Source organism: Calonectris borealis, chromosome 5, assembly GCF_964195595.1.
Source record: "Calonectris borealis chromosome 5, bCalBor7.hap1.2, whole genome shotgun sequence".
NCBI classification, from domain to species: domain Eukaryota; kingdom Metazoa; phylum Chordata; class Aves; order Procellariiformes; family Procellariidae; genus Calonectris; species Calonectris borealis.
This window is the reverse complement of record NC_134316.1, coordinates 37,004,092-37,025,974: the sequence shown is the minus strand read 5'-3', so window position 1 is coordinate 37,025,974 and position 21,883 is coordinate 37,004,092. Positions and strand designations below refer to the sequence as shown.

General features: G+C 35.1%; 1 protein-coding gene and 1 long non-coding RNA gene across 15 annotated transcripts in view; one reads left to right on the top strand and one right to left on the bottom strand.

Annotated features, from left to right (window-relative positions):
• EIF2AK4 (eukaryotic translation initiation factor 2 alpha kinase 4) overlaps positions 1 to 21,883 on the bottom strand; it is a 41,652-nt gene that overhangs the window by 1,271 nt on the left and 18,498 nt on the right. For 5 of the 14 annotated variants that reach the window (XM_075151815.1, XM_075151810.1, XM_075151814.1 and 2 more), the window contains 23 exons: positions 21,350 to 21,454; positions 21,059 to 21,113; positions 20,283 to 20,362; positions 19,475 to 19,576; positions 18,813 to 18,863; positions 17,591 to 17,827; positions 16,893 to 16,968; positions 15,110 to 15,231; positions 13,895 to 13,944; positions 13,633 to 13,801; positions 13,003 to 13,119; positions 12,245 to 12,310; positions 11,515 to 11,685; positions 10,749 to 10,883; positions 10,507 to 10,614; positions 9,623 to 9,751; positions 7,920 to 8,006; positions 6,460 to 6,572; positions 4,829 to 4,887; positions 3,534 to 3,631; positions 2,188 to 2,256; positions 1,522 to 1,566; positions 265 to 389 (listed from right to left, as the gene is read on the bottom strand). In XM_075151815.1, the coding sequence (XP_075007916.1) occupies positions 265 to 389; positions 1,522 to 1,566; positions 2,188 to 2,256; positions 3,534 to 3,631; positions 4,829 to 4,887; positions 6,460 to 6,572; positions 7,920 to 8,006; positions 9,623 to 9,751; positions 10,507 to 10,614; positions 10,749 to 10,883; positions 11,515 to 11,685; positions 12,245 to 12,310; positions 13,003 to 13,119; positions 13,633 to 13,801; positions 13,895 to 13,944; positions 15,110 to 15,231; positions 16,893 to 16,968; positions 17,591 to 17,827; positions 18,813 to 18,863; positions 19,475 to 19,576; positions 20,283 to 20,362; positions 21,059 to 21,113; positions 21,350 to 21,454 (2,369 nt within the window). Of the gene's footprint in view, positions 1 to 264; positions 390 to 1,521; positions 1,567 to 2,187; positions 2,257 to 3,533; positions 3,632 to 4,826; positions 4,888 to 6,459; positions 6,573 to 6,748; positions 7,723 to 7,919; positions 8,007 to 9,622; positions 9,752 to 10,506; positions 10,615 to 10,748; positions 10,884 to 11,514; positions 11,686 to 12,244; positions 12,311 to 13,002; positions 13,120 to 13,632; positions 13,802 to 13,894; positions 13,945 to 15,109; positions 15,232 to 16,892; positions 16,969 to 17,590; positions 17,828 to 18,812; positions 18,864 to 19,474; positions 19,577 to 20,282; positions 20,363 to 21,058; positions 21,114 to 21,349; positions 21,455 to 21,883 lie in introns of those variants that run through there. The other 9 variants (XR_012673906.1, XM_075151813.1, XR_012673907.1 and 6 more) reach the window with 9 other exon arrangements.
• LOC142082964 (uncharacterized) lies at positions 385 to 6,296 on the top strand. Its single transcript, XR_012673908.1, has 2 exons — positions 385 to 876; positions 2,224 to 6,296. It is a non-coding gene; the product is annotated as an uncharacterized LOC142082964 (long non-coding RNA).

Below are 21,883 nucleotides of genomic sequence, written 5' to 3'. Positions count from 1 at the left end.
GGAATACATTTTAGGATTTCTTGAAAAGGCTTATAAAAATGAAGAATTTACATGGCCAACAATTTATGTTTTACCGCAAGCAAGGATTAGGTGACCAGTAAACTCTTCCCATAGTACTTCAGGAACTATACACATTTCCTAAATATTTCTTTTTCCCTCAGGGAGAGGGAAAGGGGAAGACAAATTAAGAGCAGCTTGTTTAGTAAAGTTTGAATGCAGAAATAGTTGAGATGTTTTATGTACCTATAAGAGCTTAACATTTACCTCTTTTCCATTTTGATACTGTAAATTTCATCACAAATCGCTTGTAAATATGAACATCTCTGTTTTGGCCATCGTGACATCAGTTGTCTCACAGTAGCATCAAAGGCTTGTCTATCTCCATCAAACTAAGAAAAAAATTGAAAAGGAACTATGATACAGTTTTACATTCCCTCGTAAAGGAAATACTTCCGATAGGATTCACTCTTCTGAACGTTACATAATGCCAATGGTCCTTAATTAAACAGGTTTCAAACAAAATTCATATAAACAACATTTGCAACTTGATTTTTAAATTTTTTTTAAGAAAATATATTAAGAATTTAATGATCAGTTTCTTAACACAGCTAGTTTAGGTGTAAGGTGTAAGCAATGGAAAGGGCTCTATCAGTTTTGCAATGCTGGACAGAATATGAGAACTGTGGTGTAAGGGTGGTCAAAAGCGAATGATGCATGCTGATTGTGTGCTTTTTTTTTTTTTTTTAAAGTAAAAGGTGATAAACTATCTCCATGATTTGGATAGACTAGATGAACTAAGTATTTTGAAAATACTTTCAGATGTTTCACTGGGGTCTGATTACCAGACAAGCATTGCTTCAGAGCAGCAGAAGAAAGGTATGAAAGTATGAAATCCACTTCCAGGCAGGATGCCATTCTTGAGTTTGTTTTTTTTGGGGGGATGGGCAGGCATCCATCTCTCTAGTAAGAACTTCTGACTTTAAAGCTACTGCTGTCATTGGAGGAAAGAAAGAGCTTTGTCTTTGGTGGTTTTTTCCCCCCCCTCATCAAGCAGTTTCTAAGTTGTTAAAGGTGTCAATATAATACTTATACATCCCCTTTTTATCTTGGCTTCACTAAGAGAAGTTTCAGCTACTGTACTCAAAACAATTGCCTCTGTATTTTGGGTCCTCCTTCATTAACAGCTTCAAGAAATACCTTTTTGCTATTAATGCTTATTGGTTTCTGAAAATGAGCAGTAAGACTTAATTTCAGTTAACTATTCCTGGGAAAAAAAACAGAGCTTTGGATTAGGACTTCCTAATGGTGTCTTGCTTAACTTGGGCATTTGACAAAAAGATTTTTCTAGCCTCAGTCAAGCTCCTTGGGTAAAAAAAAAATCCTTTGAAGTTTTAAAACCTAATCCAAACTCCTTGAAGGAGAAAAACTACAATGCGTGAATTTTATATTCCACTACATTAGGAACAGAATTTATCATCTATTGTTCAATTAGAGTTTTAACGTCAATACTTAATTGCTTACCTCTAATGATAAGAAGTGTATCACAGTTGCTTTTGGCAGATCTACCTGTAAAAATATCATCCAGAGATCAATACTTAACAGTTCTTCTGTTATCAGTTTGCCAACTAGAGATTAGCTATACTGAAGGGAGTCAGACTTTTTGATTTCCAAAGAAGCACTCGTGCTGATAGAACTGGGAATTTACCAAGGTTTTAAGCATTTTAAACAAACTGTTCATGAGAGATTCCATCATGGAAAGTTCCAAATAGGCATAGGCAAATAGGCAGCATGTTTCCTGAAAAGCATATACCATTTTAAAGTCCTTTGTGACATGGTCAGCAAAGTCTAAAGCTATATATAAACAAAAGCTATGTTGGTTTAAATGTAAGAGCCAATCTAGCAGGAACAAGTTATTAAATCTACCAGAGTAGTTAGCATTAAGTACAGCTTAAGAATTTACAACTACATACTTGTTAAATTTTGTTCTATACAACTGTCCAATACACACCATTTGAGATAATTTTCAAGTATTAAAGAAACATGCCATGGGTCTTACTTAACCAGAAGTTTGATTCATTTGGTATCTCTAAAGTGAGGCTATTGGCAGTAGTTTGTTCCAGATAGCAATTGCATCATCCAATTCAATTAAGAATTTGAAATTAATTCAGGCTTCTGCCAAATACTTACTGCTAAAATCTCAATCTCACTTGTTTTCTGTTGCAGGCTAGAAATGAATGTCTGAAGTCTTGTTTGCACCTGGCAACAAAAGATGGGCAAAAGTAAAATACACTGCTTCTGTGACACAGGTTGGGAACACTTACTTTCTATTTCATGGATGATGAGAACAGAAGAGGCTGCTTCTAACACAAGATGTAGAACTACGTCACATTTAAACTAAAATTCATATTGAATATAATTTTCAGTAACAATTCCACAATTATCCGTGATGAGTAGACAGGAAGGAGACTAGGGCTGAGCCACTCTTGCAGCAATGGTAAAGACTTGGTATTGTACTAAAACAGATCGAACTGCACGTTACAATGTGAATTCTCGCATATGTAGTAAAAACTGCCTTTCTGTTTCTGGATGTTAGATAACTTTTCAGAGGAATGTGAGAACCTGTGACAGGATACAGTGAATCATCTCTAGCTGAAGAACGAAGACTGATTTGAAAGCCAAACCAAAGTACGGGTCATGCCTTATAACACTTTTTTCCAGAGCAAGCTAGTAATCCTGCAGAGGTGGCACTTTAGAAAAGCAGTTGCAGCCTTGCAGTACGTTGTCTTTTGTACCTTGGAAAGATGCTTTTATATATTAAAATCCTGAAAACAGCAAGTCTGTTTAGCTCAAAGCTCAGAGAATAACACCCACTTCTTTATTTGGGTTCTGAGAACTATTTATAGGGGGGATTTTTTTATTGCACACCCAAATTTGGACTGAAAAGGAAGTAAGATTACAGTTCTTTTTTACCATGTACTCTAAGTATCTTGAAGCCAATAATCTTAAATGAGCAAACTCTGACATTTGTTTCTAGCATCACTTAATCTTTTCTATATTACTATAATGTCACATTTTAGGCAGGGTTGGGTTTTTTTTTTTGTTAAATCTGCAATTTTTTCTTAGGCCTTTAGTTAGAGACAACATAATGAAACACATAGAGTATCTGCTACAAACATATTACAAATTAGAAGTATGCTGAACTTCCACCTTTAACACACTTCAGCATTTATTAAAAAAAAAAAAGGAAAATTCCAGAACCATGGTTCCTATTAAAATAAGACGTCTAATATGTATGTACAATGATGGCTGAGCCACGGTGTCACAGATAATCCCCAAGATCCAAAATGTTAAAAAAAGGTGGTCTTTGCCTTCAACCTTTTGTGTTGTTCATATTCATAAAATAGAATGAATATTTTATGAATAAAGAACTAACAGGATGTATTTGTATAAATTAGGTGATGGTGAAAATATGAATTCTGCATTCCTTAACTTTTAAAGGATCACTTCTTAATACTTATTTGATGCATGTGTACCTGAATTTCTTGACGACGCCTGGCACTGGCAGATAATTTTTCAGGAGCTATAACACTAACATTAGGCACTACAAGAGTTCCATGTGATTCAAATACACCTAAAATGCAAACATATAGTTTTAGATTATATTCTTTTTTTATACAAGAAGTAGCAAGAAACAAAAAATTCACAAATATTAATAAGCTAAGATCTGTATAGTATAGGGTTCGAAAAGCTGCTAAAAAACCCCGAAGTCAGTCAAGTAGATAGGATAATGAAACGTGCATGTAAATTCTCAAATGCTCACTTATGACTTTGAAGGACTGGCTGGTAAGACTAAGAAATTTGGTATTTTACATCAGTGTTCCCTGAAACTAATAAAAGGTTCCAAATGGCTTGCAGAATTTTACAGAGGAAGGTAGCATACCTAATATCAAAAAAAGAAAAGCTATTACAAGAATGAGGCAATTATTTAATGCTCAGTCCCATAGCAGAGTCAATGACAAAACAAACAAAGCCCAGCCCCAAGCTCCCCCAAATAACAATAATTAAATGGCTTATTTTGAAATCCAAATTGCCACTTCTGGTAATCACGCACACACCAAAAAAAAAAAAAACAAACCCAAAAAACCAACAACCAAGTTAAACATAGCCACCCCTCTCCCTCACAGTTATGCAAGGGGGTGGGGGAAAGTATTTCTTTAAAAACAACAACCACCACCACCACACACTATATCAGTACTTAATAAAATAATTATCAAATGTATCAAATTGCCGAACTTTATGCACACAACAAGTACTTAATATTATTCTTTATATACAAATTTCTGTATCAGACTAACGAGTGCAAATCTGTAGCTAGAAATGTAAAGGCACATTCATTTGAAGAAAAAAAAAAATCTTAATAGAAGAGTAGGTCAATGTACATGAGTCTCAACACTGTAACAATCACAGGGCATGTCATTTTTCATTAAGATGACATTTAATTTCTCCTCAGCTAGGAAATGTTCATGGTTTTTGGCTTTTCCCCCCTCCTGAATCACTGCATCAATGAATGCTTGTGTGGGGAATATTCTGTCCGTTGGTTTGAGCACGCGTTTTGTTAGTTTGGAGAAAATTTCAGTTTTAGATCACTTGGAACAACATTTGAGATTAGGAGGAAGTGTCTCTAACCAGAAGCACTGCTAGAAAACATTTTCTTGCTCTGACTTTGGTAATACTTTTAAAATTTATGTTCCAGCAATATTTTCTTATAAAACAGTTTTTAAGCAGAAAGAGAAACAGTTTGTATGTTCTATAACTAGAGACTACATACCTGAAGTATTAGTAAATGATCCCTTTTGATTTGGTACTAAAAGATTATCTGAGGTTTCTCTAAAAATAAACAAAAGACAGTTAGGGAAACAAATTTACAATAACAAAGAAATACTGTAATAAGACATGGTTTCACATTATCATACAAACATGCTTATTTCATTCCAACAGATAAATAAATTCATGGATACTTCCCAGCACATACCTGCAGATTAAATTCTATTCTGGAATAGACAGCAAATCATACAAAATTATATTACAGAAATCAGATCTAGAAGCAATCTTTGTGCTTCCTATGGATACAAAAAATGTGCTTCCCATCATGCAAGAGTGATTTAGATCCTAATACTAGAATATATTATGAGAATATTCTCTCCAAATTATTAATTTAATCTACAACTTCTTACAGGTTTCTGTGAGATAATACTAAAGTATCAAAGTAATATTTATACTTAAGATCACACATATTCAAAGAAGCTTTCAATAATTAGTTTGGATCCCTTTACCTTCTACATTCAAGACTGATTAACAAAGAAATTTGCCAGTTTTATTACAATCATAGTTATTGCATCTCTCTTGTTTAGTATTACCAAATATGGGGTTTTCTATATCCTGTTCTTAGGATCTAGAAATAAGGTAACTTTTAGAAAGAATGATTTTCTTTCACAGCTTCTAATAGATCCTGTAGATCTGTCACAAAACACTTGAGAATCAGGTTAGGTGTGAAGTTAAACGCCAAGACTGGCTGAGGCCAGAAAAAGGAGAATGAAGAGGTGGGTAGCAGGAGACGTCAACCACCAGCACAAACTACTGCTCGAGTTAAACATTTCCCAGATTAACAATTTTCTTCATTGTTAAGTCTATTCAGAAATACAATGAATGTCAAATCTGTTAGTTTCTGAATTCTAGTTTGTGTGATTAAACCATGTCTGTTCCTGCTGCCAGTACATACATACATATGTATGTACATACAAAAATGTATATAGATGTCTGTATAATTGTATATTTACACAGAAATATGTATGAATAACAGCTATACTGCTTATACACACAGGGTGACTGTAGCCTCTCCTGTGATTTCAGTACTAACTTCTACTGGTGACAATAAATAGTAATTTCAACAGACAGGATGATGGGGTGTTGCTGTGTACCCTGAGTCTGCCAGGTGTTGCTTTCACCTGTGCCAGCCAAAGTGTACAGGTGTGCTACAATTACACCTTCATTTTTACCATATCAACACTGCCTCAGAATGAAAGGGATTTGATTCTTTAATTCTTCGATTACACAGTATGTGAACAGTGACAGGGACTTGCAGGCAGTCCTGCCATACAAACAATACTGGTGTTCAGTAGCATTTGAGCTGGATAACCACATGGCCTTTTAATTTATGAAGCACTATGGATGTTTGAATGTAACAGCAGCTAGGTAAATCAGTCTCTTTCTTAATCTCAATAAAATTCTATAACCAAGCCTTTTGCTTTCTTTTCCCCTCAAAAGGAATTCAGCAAAGCTCTTACTCTTTATCAAATAAAATCAAGGTTTAACTGAGCATATTTGAAAATTATTTCATTAAAACAAACATACATTCACTTCTGATTTTGATTATTCACATTGACATGTTATGCTACTTACCTACTACATCTTTCGTCACAGATTTTAGTTTTCAGTTTCTGGATCAGGTGATCTACTAAGTCAGATTCTAAAATCCTTTTCTCCGTCTGTCTGTCTTTCTCAAAGGATTTCACCTATGATGTAGTTCAGTGGTTCTTAAGATTGTTGACTCTTAAAATGGCATATGAATAAACTTATCTAATTTAATCAAAACCAAACTGGATTATTCACCCATTAAAGGTGAAGCAGTCAAAGGTAGGAAGCTATCATCATTACCAACCAATCACTGCCAATTAAATCTTTGATTAGATTTTTATTTTTTTTCAAGCAACTAATTTCCTCTGTATTCCCAAAGCTTAAACTAGCTTGATTACTTGTATTTAATACATGATAATTAATTTTTTAATAGAATGGTTTATAGGTGCAAATACCATATTAATAATAGCATATTTGGTTTTGGGCTATTTTTTTAATTAAGGAATTTTGTTAGAATAAGGCTTGCCTTTCAGTTTGCAACAGTTAGACTCAAACATTCAAAACTTAGAATATCTGCTCCATCTTTACTGGGAAGAGATTAATCACTAACACCACCATTCACCTCATTAGCATATTCATTGTTGGTTTTGCTTCAATAAAGCCATATTTAAAAGAACACTCTGTAATAGTTTTGTGGAAGACATTGATATATCGCATTCTCATGATCAAAATCTACTTGTTCATACAGTTATTGCACAGTTATTTGCTATCTCTGTTACAGTGACAAGGAAAGTGAGTAACAAGTGAAAAATATTTTAGTAATGCACATTGGCTAGGTAACATGGTCATGCCACATGCTGTCAAGTGGTTACCTTTTTTTCAGTCAAAGAATGAATCTTTATTCAAAGAATAATGATCTTTTTCCTAATGATCCAGAATCAAGAATATTTTAGAACTTTTAACTTCTAAAAAGGTACCAGAACCACAGGCTGCAGAGCACGTAAGGTGGTAATTCATGTCGTGACACAGTCCAGTCTTTCCATCTTAACCTTAGCTTACAGAGATGAGGAGCGTGGTTCAGACTCTGCCTGTTTGAACTACATGGATTTTTTTAGATTTACGTTTTAGTTATATTTGTTTTGTAACATGGAAAGCTGCCAACTGAAAAGATCATTGAGTCAACTAATTCATTTTGTAGATTCAAAGAAATCAGAGACGACAGAAACCTTTTTCCACGTAAAGACACTGATGACTCAAAGTCAAGTGATGTTTGCACTCATTTTTGGACTTTCCCAGAGGAAAGGAGATCTGTGAATAACAAGTATTATGGAGGGATAAAAAGCAGGCTTCTTCAGCTACTATTTAGCACTGAAACTGTGTTTACCTGAATTCCATCTACTTAAATACTTTATTGAAAATAATCATGATGTCAAAAAACCCAGAAATGTAGAACAACAGATTATAAATCTGAAACACCATCAGGCATCCTCTGGTCCCACACTTACCTTCACATGACTTCCTTCTTTATCTGACACAAGAGCCACATATGTAATCCCTGAGCATCTGCAATATTCCTGCAGTTCTTCCTGGGACTAAAATGGGAACAGGGGAAGGGGAATGGGACAGAAATTTGACAGATTATAAAATGATCACTTAAGTAATCAAAGTCTCCTGTCCTTAATTAAAGTAACTTGATATGCAGCAGTTACACTGGTTATATAAGCTTCTGAGAGAGGAAAGCTTTATTAACAAGTCCAGGAGGTGAAACTTCATTATGCATATATTTATCCACCTAATGCTCCTTAAAAATTGAAATCTGTCTAAGTCTACACTAGACAGACAGAATGCCTAGGCCCTGCAGTCCTAGTTCCCACATGGAAGGGCTAGCTGGATCTAGAAGTGCAGGGTCTAGGTAAGTGTAAAAATGTGCAATGTAACATCAATCAAATAGTTACTATCCCACTGTCTGCAACTTTCAGTAACGGCTCAGTCCTGCATGACTGTACCCTGTCATGAAAGCTGACTCCAGCTGCATTTCAGTAAACCTGAGGCTGACTTACACCATTCTCAGAGCTGAGCTTACTGAAAGGCTTGCTATGCTCACTTAGCAGTGGGTTGCAGGACAGCGTTACGCAGAGGCAAAACCTACCCAAATCTTCATTCCTTAAGAATCGCAAAAAGAGAACCCAGGGTGATCATAGGAAAAGCATAATGATCAGGATTTTTTTTTTAATTCTGAGGGATTGAAGCCATTGGAAATGTTACAGCAAAAGATTACAAAAAAGTCAGGCAATTAAGTGAGCAAGCTCAAAACTGTCTGCTCTACAGCACATGGCTCAGAATAGGCAACTGCACAGCGTTTCTTTTGTTAGTCATCAACTGGCATACTTAAAGGTGAGCCAGACTCATCATCCTCAGATAACTGCCACCACTATTGAAAGGGACTTCAGCATTGCCATGTAGCTCACTACTCCAGTGAGATAGTAGTGGGTAAAGGTCTGCTTGGTTTCAACTGGAGAAAAAAGGTACAACTCGGCTTGCCACTTTCTCTCCCTCCTGCCACACATCTCTCCAGGGACTACATGAGGACCCCATAGCGTATCTAGTAGCTCAGTTGACTAAACTGTTTTTCTAACAGTAGAATGATGTCAATATTCCCTCTGTACCTGACGGTCTTCAGCCACCTGGATATATTTAAAAGTTGATGCTACTGTTCTCTTCCAGACATGCCTTTTATTAAGGATTAACTCATTAATTCAGGGATCCTACTTGCAGCCCTCACTGAAAGGAAAATTTATTGCCTTCACTGGTACAAAATATGCTTCTGCTTTGAAGCATCCTCACTTCACTTAATTGGAGCTAACTGGCCTCATTTGAAATTCATTATGTGACTTTCCCCCTTGATTTCAATAGGCCTTGGACTCCACATTCTGTGTATAATTGGGGAAGGTCACTTAATTCCTCTGTGCTCTGAGGAGCACATGAAGATCCCCTATTGCACTTTTAAATACTCTGGGAGGTAGAGGGGAAGAACGCTGCAAGGCCAGTGAGACTTTCTTAACATTATTGTATCTAAATAGCACCCTAAATGCTCAGTTTTATGAGTCTGTAACTCAATAAAAACTAGGAAAAAATGAAAAAGGATGATCTCAGGCTGCACTAATCTTAGAGAACAACAATATAGTTAACATGGAGATAGAAATTCTACCTGGGACCAGTCATACATTATTTCAGCTGGAATTCCTGCAGTCCAGAGTTTCTGAACAATATTGATAGCTCTACCCATTGACATCTGACCAACACTTACAACCAGCAGGTCACACGAGCTGACAGAAACCTGAAGAGAAAGTAAAAACAAGGGGGACAATATTAGCCATAAGACCACCTTTTCCCCTTCATAAGGCAGTTAAAGTAACAAAGAAGGATAAATATACTAATGTTTTTCAAAATGCATCAAGCTGAAAAAAGGAGTTAGATGCACCTGTTTTTAGAGCCACAATCTACCTAAGCATGTTTGAAAGTCACTGAAGCTTAATCTTTGACGAAAGGCATCTGAACAGCCTCACCTTGCAAAGTATCCTAGCCTACTCTGTTCTTTCCTTCCCACTCTGCTTAGTAATGTTAACTTATTCTTACAAAGAAGAGTTAATAAAATACACATTCCACAACCAAGTGAAACTGTGACACTGTACAAAGTAGTCCATTTTCTTAAGTTTCCTTCCATCTCTACCTTCTATACTTTTATAAAGGGAGAAGTGGTAAGGGCAAAGTAACACTTATTAGCTAAATATCTACAGTTGTAGTCTTCCATCTGAAACAATCCACAGGCTGAGAAAAATGTCCCATTTAAATCAAAAATAAAAGGGTATAAAGCCTGAAGATCCTCTCTCCCCCTAATTCCTATGTTACTAAATAATTCTATGTAGAGAAACACAGAAGAAAACAGGTCATCTTGATGTTTGATGTCTATTTCAGTATGGTATTATTTTGGAACACATCTTATTTTTTGACCATCTGTGGCTACAATTAGGTTACTGAACTGTCAAGGAGTAAACAAGCAAAAAACCTCCACCTCCCAAAAAACAGACTTACAGAATCCTCCACACTGGAAACAGCAGCAGTTATTTTATCTATAGCTATGCTGACTCCAACAGCTGAAGGAACTGGTCCTACCGTCTGCGGCCCTCTAAATTGTGGAATCTCAAAACAAGACAAAAACAAAATGGAAGACCCAAATAGTTATCTTTGCAAAATGTCAAAAAGGTTTTTCATTTTTTCATGGTTAAAAAAAAAAAAGAAAAAAACTAAATTCATTAGAAGAGATGAGCACATACCAGATGATCATATCTGCCCCCTGCAGCAAGAATTTCAGGCACAGTTCTTTGTCTTCTTTTGATGTATGCTATAAACTGAAAGATGATACCATTGTGCTGCTGTATTTTATAAACTAGTCCCAGATTTATAGAAACCTGTAAAATAAAAATGAGTATGTGTACAAGACCTTTACCAATATTACCGGTTAATATAATTAGTTTCCTATTAGCAGTATGGATTGAAAACACTGTTCTCACATAAGGAAGACATATGGAAACACTCCTTATCTCCAAAAAATTAAAATACAATAAAAATAAGGAAATGATGCTTTAATCTTAAAGCATCCCAAGACACCTATAGCACAAAACCCAAACAGCAAGCCTCAAGGAAGGTGGAGGAGGGGAGGCCTTTAGTAGTTATCAGCTTTCTGTATTTTTAAAATATTTATAGTTTGTTTCAAAATGTAAAAAATTCATTTATGCTCTAGGTAATGCCTTCAATCTTGGGGAGAGGGCGGGGGGAAAGACTCTGTGTGTCATTAGATAGAAATTAAGCCAGAGACTTCTGACTGGAAGAGGTCTTATTCTTAAAATGTGTCTTTTTAAAAGAAAAAAAAAAAAACCAAAACACACCAAAACAAAACCAAAGCCAGTATTATTACCTGCCATCAAAAGACACTTTGATGTGCTTTTTCTATTCTAAAATATCATTACTTTGTTTCCTGGCAAATTACAAGGCCCAGCAGCCTATAAACCCATTAATTTATTAGCAGAGTATTTTACAAACCTGAAGTTTTATTCCAAGTTGCTTTAACAGACCAATGATTTCCTCTAAATCCTTCATGCCATGCTTCAACAGCTGAGTGACACCTGGCTTTTGTTTTATCATTGTGTTTAAAAATGGAAATACATTACTTGCTTCTCCCTTCTGCTCAATGAATCTGTAGAGTCGAGAAAGCTAAGAACAAAAATCAAACAAAAAACATAGGTAGCACCACTGACAGCACTCAAAATAGGTCATATCTAAAAAAAATGAAAAATACTTTACTTGCTGTGAGTAAAATATCTGCCTTTTTTGCTTGTTTTGCCCAACAGCCTGTTTTTACCTAGTGAGTTGAGGAAAGGAACGGACAGGCACAAGTCTCATCAAGGTGTCCAAAGTTAACCTCAACTCTTTATGCACATTCATCAACATTTGCAGGCAATTTTTTTTTTTTAAAGTTTCTCTCAGTTTGTTTTACTAAATACCACTGTACAGTATTCCATTTACCCTTTAATTGCTTCCACAGTCTGAAAAATATGTTTAAAAGAAGAAAGGAACTCGGACAGTTGCAATACTGACTTCCAGAGAGAACAGAGAATGAAATCAGACCGCTTCCAAAGAGACGGATCTATTTTGAACAGCAGATGTAACAGTTTATTTTTCTTACTCTGGTTGATTAAATTGCAAAGTAAATAAAATATTACTGACTTATGGCAAGTTACAAGGAAATTAACACTGAATTAAAATTACTTACACTATTTGATGTGAGAGAAAGATTACAGAATTTGGCTTCTACCTCTCTTTTAGTTAGCTTTTCAGTCTACAAGAGAAACAGATTCAAACGTATTCAACAACTGAGTTACCAAACTATTGCTGAGAAGAATTAAAACACAACTTTCCAATACCTTTAATTAAAGGTTGCATTTACAAACTGCAATAATACTGTAAAAGAACAAAAAGAATAAATAATGCATTTTCCAGCAATCTTGTAGTGAGGCTATATTCGGCTTGGTTTCAAAAAGCAACAAAAACTATAAAAATACCAACTTTGTGGAAAAGCACTTCTGCATAAATAATGAAATGCTTATATAAATTAATAAACAACAAAAAGAATAAAATGAAAGGAAATAAAAAAAAGGATTTAAATGCTACCTTAATTATTCAAATTAATTTCCTCTATCCTTTCTGCTTATAAAGTAGAAAAGACCAACATGACATTAAGATACATTTTAAAGTTTTTATTGAATAGCCTACCAGTTCTTCATTATACAGGTGAATAATTCTCTCATAAATACACACTTAAAAATAATCTTAAAACATCCTAATCCAGAAGTAACAGAAAAGTAATTAATCTAAGTTTACAGCCCAAAGATAGCCAGCCTTTTTATATATTAGCAGGATATTCCTTGTTATGCTGGCAATGGGCTGTTACTCATTTTTAGAGATAGCTCCACAAAATAAGATACTCTATAGTGATGATTATAGAGATTAGATTAATAACTAATATCTTACCACAGCATCATACAGAATGATGTAGACTTGATTGAGTTTGTCCTCTGGTATCCCACAGTGCAAAAGTATAGCTTTCAGTAAGGCAGTGTGGTTCAAGTAAATACTATAATTTCTTTCCTAACAAAGGTTAAAGAAAAAAGAAAGGAAGAAAGAAAGTAAAAAAAAAAGTTTTATTGCATTCCATTTTGCTTAAGGGAAAAAAAAAAAAAGAAAAAAAAAGAAAAAGAAAGAGGTTTCCTAAACATTTAATAATAGTTCAAAACTAACTTCAGACCTCTCTTTCCACCACCTTACCTTCCATCTACAACTAAAGAATGGCAAGGCTTGTTCCATTCTACAATAATCACTTGCCTGACAGAAGAAAGACGTTATTTCAATGGCACTGTAAGGATTCAGTTAATATTTCCTTTGCACACAAACCTATGTTTCATTTTAAGTTTACCTACGAAACATATTTTTGATTTAAATGACAGTGTTCTTCTATAACTGACTATCGATAAAATGTGAAAACAGTTCTGTACTTGTTCAGGTTGAAGGAACTATCCTTTTTAAACACATTAGACTAAATATTTACTTAGATTAATATTTTAGGATGTAAAAGAGAGCAAAGGGGATGATTAGACAATCTACCTGTAGCACTGAAAACTCTTGAATGATTTCTGAAATAGCATAAATTGTTTCTGCTATAGGCAAAAAGCTGTTTCCACTAGATGTAATGATGTCAAATGCACATTCTAGGAGTTCTTTGGGATGACAGCGGTCTAACTTCCGAGGTCTGAAAACTCGCTCTATACAGTATCTAAAGGAAACATTGAAGAACGAATCAGCATCTTTGGTGGTCACTGTCATAAAGCATGGCATCTGTGCAAAACGTTATCGCTATGTCCCTTACCTTTTCAAGTTTGATATGTTATTTCTAGCTACAAATCTTGCAAAAGGAATCTGAAAAACAAAATACATGAAAATTGTTGAAACAAAACATCCAGTCGGATTAGGCTCTGAAACTGGAGATGAATTACTACCGTGCAGTGACACGAGTACTCTCACATGTATTAATAATGCCTTAAATATCTGCCATAGCCAAGTGATATTAATCTAATCATCCTTGCTGCAAGTTTTAAATAAAAACCGCCAAGTTCTTAGAAGAGCTTGGAAAGGGACACAAGGACATGTCTTAATTACCCTAATGCATGCAAAATGCATCATAAATCGACTATGAGCATATTAAAATGTACAAGCAGGTATTTTGCTGTTTACATAAAGATACAAAGGACTACTTTTTAATAAATCTTTGGTCAACACATTTTCCAACAACAAGTAATTCCAACAGAAAGATCAATTTTGTAGATCCTGCACAAACCCTTAAATAAATCCGTGAATCATATTGTATAGCTTGATGTTATAAATGCAAGGGAAGGGTGAGTCAAAGTGATCTTAAATTAATGAAATGGAATATAAAAAGTCAGGTTCTTTAACCGTCAATAATAAATAAAAAATACAACTTAAAGCATTTAGGTGTTAAATTAAGTGCAAGGTAATTAATTAGGCCAACATTGCATATAATTGGGTATTACTGATAGAGGAATCCCAGACAGTAGAATTTGAGCTGTGCAAAAAGCAATTCCTCTCATGAGTAGAATGATCCCTCACAACATCTGTTTGAGGAACGTAAAACTGGACAGACTATTGCCCACATTCTCTATAAAGACATATAAATAAGAAAGGGATAGGAATGTTAGAATTTTCACTGGTCATTGGAAAAGTCTTGTCTCTTATATGTGCAAGAAAAAAACCCCACAACAGCAGTGACATCTATCACATTTATAATATGGCATTATTTTCACCTATGTTTTCAAAAAAAAAAAAAAAAAAGAGGAAAAAAAAGAAAACAAAAGTCTATTTCTTCCCTATGTGGTCAGAGCACCAGCTGTCAAGACGAGGAGTACAGCATTAAGGAATACAGGAACAGACACTGAAAGATGCACCACTACAGCAGTCAGAAGAAGTGTAAGCCTAAACCAAATTTGTGACTAGTGAATCAAAGGTATCTACAAACACCACAGAACTCTTCAAACCTAGCTTTGCCCGCAGAGATGATACTACTTACTCTGAGGTCATAAGGAAGCATTACCAGCATCCCACTGTGATCCATGAAATATGAAGCTTCATTATGTTCGTATAGTTTTTTATTTCTGGGCATTAGCAGCGGAGTATGCAGCTTGATGGCTCCTGCAGAAAAACAGTAAAATACTATTCTCTCCAATGTCAGAAGCAACATCTGCTCTTTACAAGCTCATGAACAACCTTGCAGGGCATGATAATCTCAACCAATAACTTTTAAAAATTACATTATTTTAAGTGTCCTTAATAGACTTTCCTCTTCCACCGTTTAAAGAAAGCCATCAAACAAAATTTGATGTTCTATCTTGCACACTTCTGCGGCTCAGCAGACAGCCCACAGAGAAAACAGAGGAGAACTGTCAATTCCACAGCCCCAGTAGAATCCTCACCTTGCCCTCCCCTCTTTAAACACCACCTTTCACAAAAGCATGCGTATGAAACAGATGAGAAACTCTAGTACTGTTTTGGTCTAGAGGCATTTCCATAGAGAACAAATATTGTTCAGACATGTTGCATCCTGTGTCTCAAAAACGTAGTAGAAGTGTTTATGGTTCACTTTGAAATATCATAGATACTGTTTTTTCCTGGCTATATTTTGCAACCATCTATCTGTATAAATCCAACCTTCATTGAAACCTTACTGTTAACAATAGTATCACTAATCACTGAAAAATACTTTCCTGTTTTAAATTCTCTACTGATTCTCAAACAGCTATTTTATTATAGAAGCTTTACTGCTGTCTTCAATTAGATTTCAACATAAACATTTAAGTCAGGGGAAAAAAAAAGCCCCAAAATACAAGGAAATGCTTCTAACCAATACAGATAGCAGATACAATCTAATGGAAAAAATATATATCCAAAACCCTCCCGTTTTTTTTCCAAAAGAATGAGAACATTTCAATCCCTAAAATGCTGATAAATACTTTCCAAAGTCTGTCAAGCTTTAGATGGGGGGAGTAACTTCTCTTTACTTGACTGCACATTTCTCAGTTTCTCATTCTTTTGTATTGCCAAATCCTGATCATGCTTAATCAGATCATAATATATCAGGAAATCTCCCAGTTTCTATTTTAAAATTCTCTATTTTCATATAAAATAGTATCATGAACACCTATAAAACAATACAATTTATAACATCTAAAATGTGACAGTGCATGCATAAATTTTCTTCTTCTCTTAAAAAATAATTTTAAGCAAATACTATTACATATGACTGGATAGAGTCCTGGAAAGAAAAACCATCAAATACTATTAAACACCATGACGCCAGCTATGGCTCAGGAAGTTCCTGAACAGCAAATCATTGCTAAGAGCAGTATCACTGAAAGTACCAGTATACATTTGCTCTGTTTCCACGCTCTTTCTTAGACCATTCCCATTCTGGCTATGTTCAAAGAGAGGTTACTGTGCTACATGGGTGCTTGGTCTTTCACTATAGAGCTATCCTTATATTCAGATCTAGATTTTACGTAACACTCCCTATCTCTAAAGCCCATACAGACTTATCAGAACAACCAAATACATTGGAAGATATAATTCAAGATTTTTCACTGTTCTTTCTGTAGAAAATTTAAATCATTCAGATTTGAAGTTAACAGCTATTACTGGGATGCCAAAATAACAGCAAAAAACAATGTAAAACTTCAGATGATACGCAACTATTGAACATACTTTCTGACTCATGTGATAGCAGTAAAACCATTCCATTCTCTTAAATCCATTCAATCATGAAAAAGGAAATGAACGACTTTTGTAAACACACCCACCGTGTCTTTTAAATATCCGGCTGACAGTCTCACATACATGCTGCTGTATCTTGGCTGCCCAAATAGAAAAACTACCCTGAAACCATCACAAATAAAAAGTACATATATAATTTATATGCCATGAACACTCCACGTAATATAGGCAATCATTCCACATAATATAAGTAACAAGCATTCTCCTATCTTGTCCCACTATAATAAATTGTAATGCTTACATAATAAAAAAAAAAATACAGCTATACAAAGCATTACTGTACTGTGTTACCTTGTATTTCTTTAGATTTAGAAAGATTCAAGACTTGAGAAACCGAGAAGGATTGCTTTGATTGCCATGATTAGAAAGGGAAGAAAACAGTCAGAGGCAACACATTTTGTTGGCAATCAGATGCAAGTACCATTTGTTTGACAGAAACTCAGAGTAAAGAAAGTAAGCATCTGGAAATAAGCTTAAAGCTTTAGCTGCTACAATCAAACACTGCTCTTTTCCCCATTGAAGAATGAATGTAAGGGTCAAACGGGAAGTGGTTATTCAAGCCCACATAGTACAGATTGTAGCTCTAAATGGGAACAAATGTGAAGGTTAATCTTAAGAGATAATGCAATTCTCTCAAACATGTTAAGAGTTTACCCATACAAACATTTTTTAAATCCAACACAGGGGAAAAAAAAACCCACGCATCCCCATAACACCTACAAACCTTCAGCATATCACTGTCATAGGTATAGTCTATAGCTGGAGATATACGCTGTGAAAATATCTGACTCATCATAGTCCGATAGGCCTTTCCATCCACGTTTGCTAAGGTATGGTGGAGTACTTCATGGAGTTCAGACTCTTCCATTTGTGGTGGTGGAAGATGTTCACTTTTTAACAGCTCCACAGCTGTTGGTCGTGCTGCAGGATCATGGTTCAGGAGCCATGTAATAACCGATCTCTACAGATTAAATACAAATTTTATAGTTTAGAAAGATTTTATATATTCGCAGTATTTACAACAAACTTCTTAGTCACATTACATCACTAAAAAATTATGAGACTCTATGGGGACAAAAAAGCAGGATCTGAATCTTTGGGGTATTTTTTGCTTATTAAATTCTAAATATCTTTTACTGTGTTATCTGAATAAAATTTACTAAAACACAAAAATTATTAGAAATGTGCCTCCTGGGATGACAAAATACGTAGTATCCTTTGTTGCTCTATGTTATGCTAGCTCTGGCAGCTCTTTATCAACAAAGTTAAGAAAAAGCAGAATCATATGCATAAAAATGAAAATTTGAGAGTTACAGATATTAAAGAAGGGGGAATCTTCCTGGCATATTTCAGTAAACTGTACAAGATGGAAACATTTTTATGGTATTAGTAACAGGCAGATTGCTGTTTCACAGGCATAACAGACAAAAAGCTAATGCTACTGGTCAACAAAAGAGTCCACTAGCACAAGGAAAAAGTTATCTAGATGGTCCAGAAAATATTACACTGCTCCTTACCACTTCATTTCTCTGCCATGGAGGCATCCAGAACAGCTCTTGGCAGCTCTTTTCATACTCAGAGCAGTCAATTTAGCTTGCACACCTCTTTCTGTTCTGTGACACAGATTTCTTTCACAAGTTTAAGTTAAGAATTAAACAATATAGCTGCCATTTGACTGAGCGTAAAAAGTCAAAATTGTCCCTCAGAGCTTAAAAGGGGCCAGTGAACTCTGCATTTCTTCATGACTGTGCTCAGGGAATTTTGTGGGTAAGTATATTTCCATATCAACTTAGTATATTCTTTTGAGATTTTTTTTCCCTTACTTTGTTCCTATGTCATATAATAAGAACTTGGCAGAGATTACTAATTTAAAATGAAGTGGGAAAAATGATAATTAACATTTCTTGACAAGGAATACCTAATAGTTAAAATGTCTTCAAAATTACCTGCTTTGCATGCTTGACTTCATCAAAGTCTTCAGGAAATACAATAGTGGGCTATAAAAACAAAACCAAAACCCACAGTTGAATTGTGACAGGCAGTCCAGCTTGCTCAGGCTAGTCTTATTTTTAAGTTCTACATATTTAAACAGAGAAACTAAGCATTTTTATTGCCCACGGGGAAAAAAAAAACCCAAACAGAAAAAACCACATGGCAAATTTAGTTTGAAGAGCTAAAAGGAAAAAGAATGTCACTGGAATGCTTTGATGATGCTTTGTACAATGAAGATACAACCCATAAACACAAGTATTTACCAACTACAAATACCAATTGGCTCCTGAGAGATACCCACTGGGTCTAAACCTAGGTGTACTAAAGCCATGATGTCTTCATCTAATGTTTACACCTCCAACATTTTGCACTATAAAAATTAATTTCACAGATAGAACTCTGACTGATGGTAATACCATTAGGGAATCCACAGTGCGTTAAGGGAATGTCAGTACCAGCTCCAATTTTATTCTTCACTTTTCATTATGTATTTTATAAACTTTTTTTTTTTAAGCACTCCCTGTGGAAACATTTTTGCTATGTTTTGCATCCTTTTACTTCTCTTAACAAACTATTTGATGCAAAGAATTAGTATCTTTTATATCTGTGTACTTACCAGTCTTAGTTGACCAAGAACAAAGATCCTTTCTGATGCAGTACTCATGGGATGGTAAGACATCTCAAAGAAAATGATACCCAGACTGAACAGGTCCACTTTCTAAGGAAGAAAAAAAAGGAAACTTAAATGTAATACCTGTGAATTCTCTGCAGAAGATGACAGCAGAGAAAAAATAATGTTTTGGTTAAATTTCACAGTATATTACAGCTGAAAAGAGGGGTGGATTTTTTGGTGGTGTTTGGGGTTTTTGTTTGTTTAATTTATTTTTTGTTAAATGACACAATCCATTAAGATTTGTTAGACTTCAATGCCTTCTATCATCACAGCACTGCCATGATCTAAAGGACTCCCACTTTGAAAACATTCTTGCTTTGAAATTCAGCTCATCTCTGCATATAAACAGGATCCTCTTTGATGAAAAAAATGCACTCCCACCTCCCAAAATCAGAGTCTAGGAATCCGGGAGAGCAATATGTACTTCTGATGATGACATTTTACCTTAATTAAAGACTGTAAGATTTCTACCCTATTCATTTATAAAGGTCCTCCACGATTACTTGCTTTCAACTTGAAGTCGCTTGCATCTAGTCATGGTCACAGCACAGGCAGAAAAACCCGTCTTGCCCACACCATCCTACCCTTGGTCTCCTCTCAGAGGAATATTTCTCATTCCCTTGCTAATTGCAGCAGTCCCACAACACCCTGTTCTACCTTGAATTCACCTTTGTTGAGCAGGAATGACCTAAATTGTACCTGGTATCTTAGATTCCATGCTACCTTTTTATTAAGTCTACTCTAATCATACCTGATTGTATGTAGACTTAGTGCTTCCTTGGACCTCTGGGCTGACATACAGCGCGGTGCCAACCATCCCTGTCAAATTACCTATGCGGCAAAAGATGAGAGTACTAGTTTCAAGAAAGTGGGAGAGAATGCAGCATCAAAGTCAAGAAAAAACTCATCTTCTGTCCTCATTTCTTCTAGATTGGAATGCAGTCCTTATTGAGAGAGACCCAGTCAAGAACAGTTTGCAAAATAGACAGTTCTTACCTTCACATCTCAAGTACCTGTGTCTGTCTATAGTAGCTAAACCTATCTATTGCTTTACAGAATTATAGTAGGTCAGCACACAAATGATACAACTAAATTTCACTTCCATTACACTCAAGACACACAATGTACTAATGTTTTCTCAAAACACAAAATTCAGCCTGTTACAGAAGGTGTCAAAAAAACCCCAACCAAACAAAAATCCCTGAAGTCTTGAAATTGTCCTGTACAGGTAAGAGAACAGACGTGCAGATGGAACAGATATACAGGATCTCTATATACCTCACCATGAGAAAAGCACTGATCTACGGCAGAAGGCTAGTAGTGGAAGCAAATTCATTTTTAGGTAACAGTCAAAACTGCCAGATTATATGTAAGCTATCTAACCAAAAGCTGGTGCTTGGTTTCTCCCCCCCAGTAGAAAAGGTTTTATTTTCAAAGGATGAATGGAAGTTCTAACAGAATATACAAGACTGCAGAATGTAAGTGTTTGCTTAAAATCATTTAGACCAAGCTACTGTGTAAACTAACCTGATGGGTCAGACACAGAACTATTCGAGTGATTTTCTTCTTGTTTAGAAACCACCTGAAATCAGGAAAACGGACATATTGTAAATGGCACTTGAAATGCTTCTGTTGGCTTTTCTTGCCACTTTGGTTGGCAGTACATGGATTAATTCTAGAACCTTAAAAATAAAAAAGTTTATGGCATTCACAGTGTGAAGTCCAACGAGCACTATGTTTTTATGTTTTATTTTCATCTTTCATGTTATTACAACACCAAATTCAAGGTTTTTTTCATTCACTTTCAGCTGTACTTACTGCACTTGCTGGATGGTCTGTAGCTAAACCAAAATCACCAATTTTGACATGATCATCTGAATCTAAAAAAATGTTCACAGGTTTCAAGTCTCTGTGGATCATTCCCTGTTACAGCAGGAGAACAAAAGAAAGACCCACAGAATATTAAACAGTAAACACAATTCAAAATAAAACACTCTTTATAATATACACTGGAAAATTGTATTACATACTTTTATTACAGTGGGAAACCTACTGCATTAAGTCACTGATGATTAATTTTGAAGTAAGACTATAAACTGTAGCCCAGAAGCTAGAAACAATTTTCAGTGCTATCAGGTACCTAACAAAACATTTTTAAAGCTGGTCAAATTTTTGTGATAAAGGGAAAAATCTGAAGTGGATTATTATAAAATTCAAGTTTATGATAAAATATTCTAAACCCCTAGGTCAGATTAATAATGGAAAGGGCAAGGAAAAAACCTCGCTAATAAATGCCCAAAAATGAACAGAATATGAAGAAACACATACAGAAAGAGGCATAACATAGATATT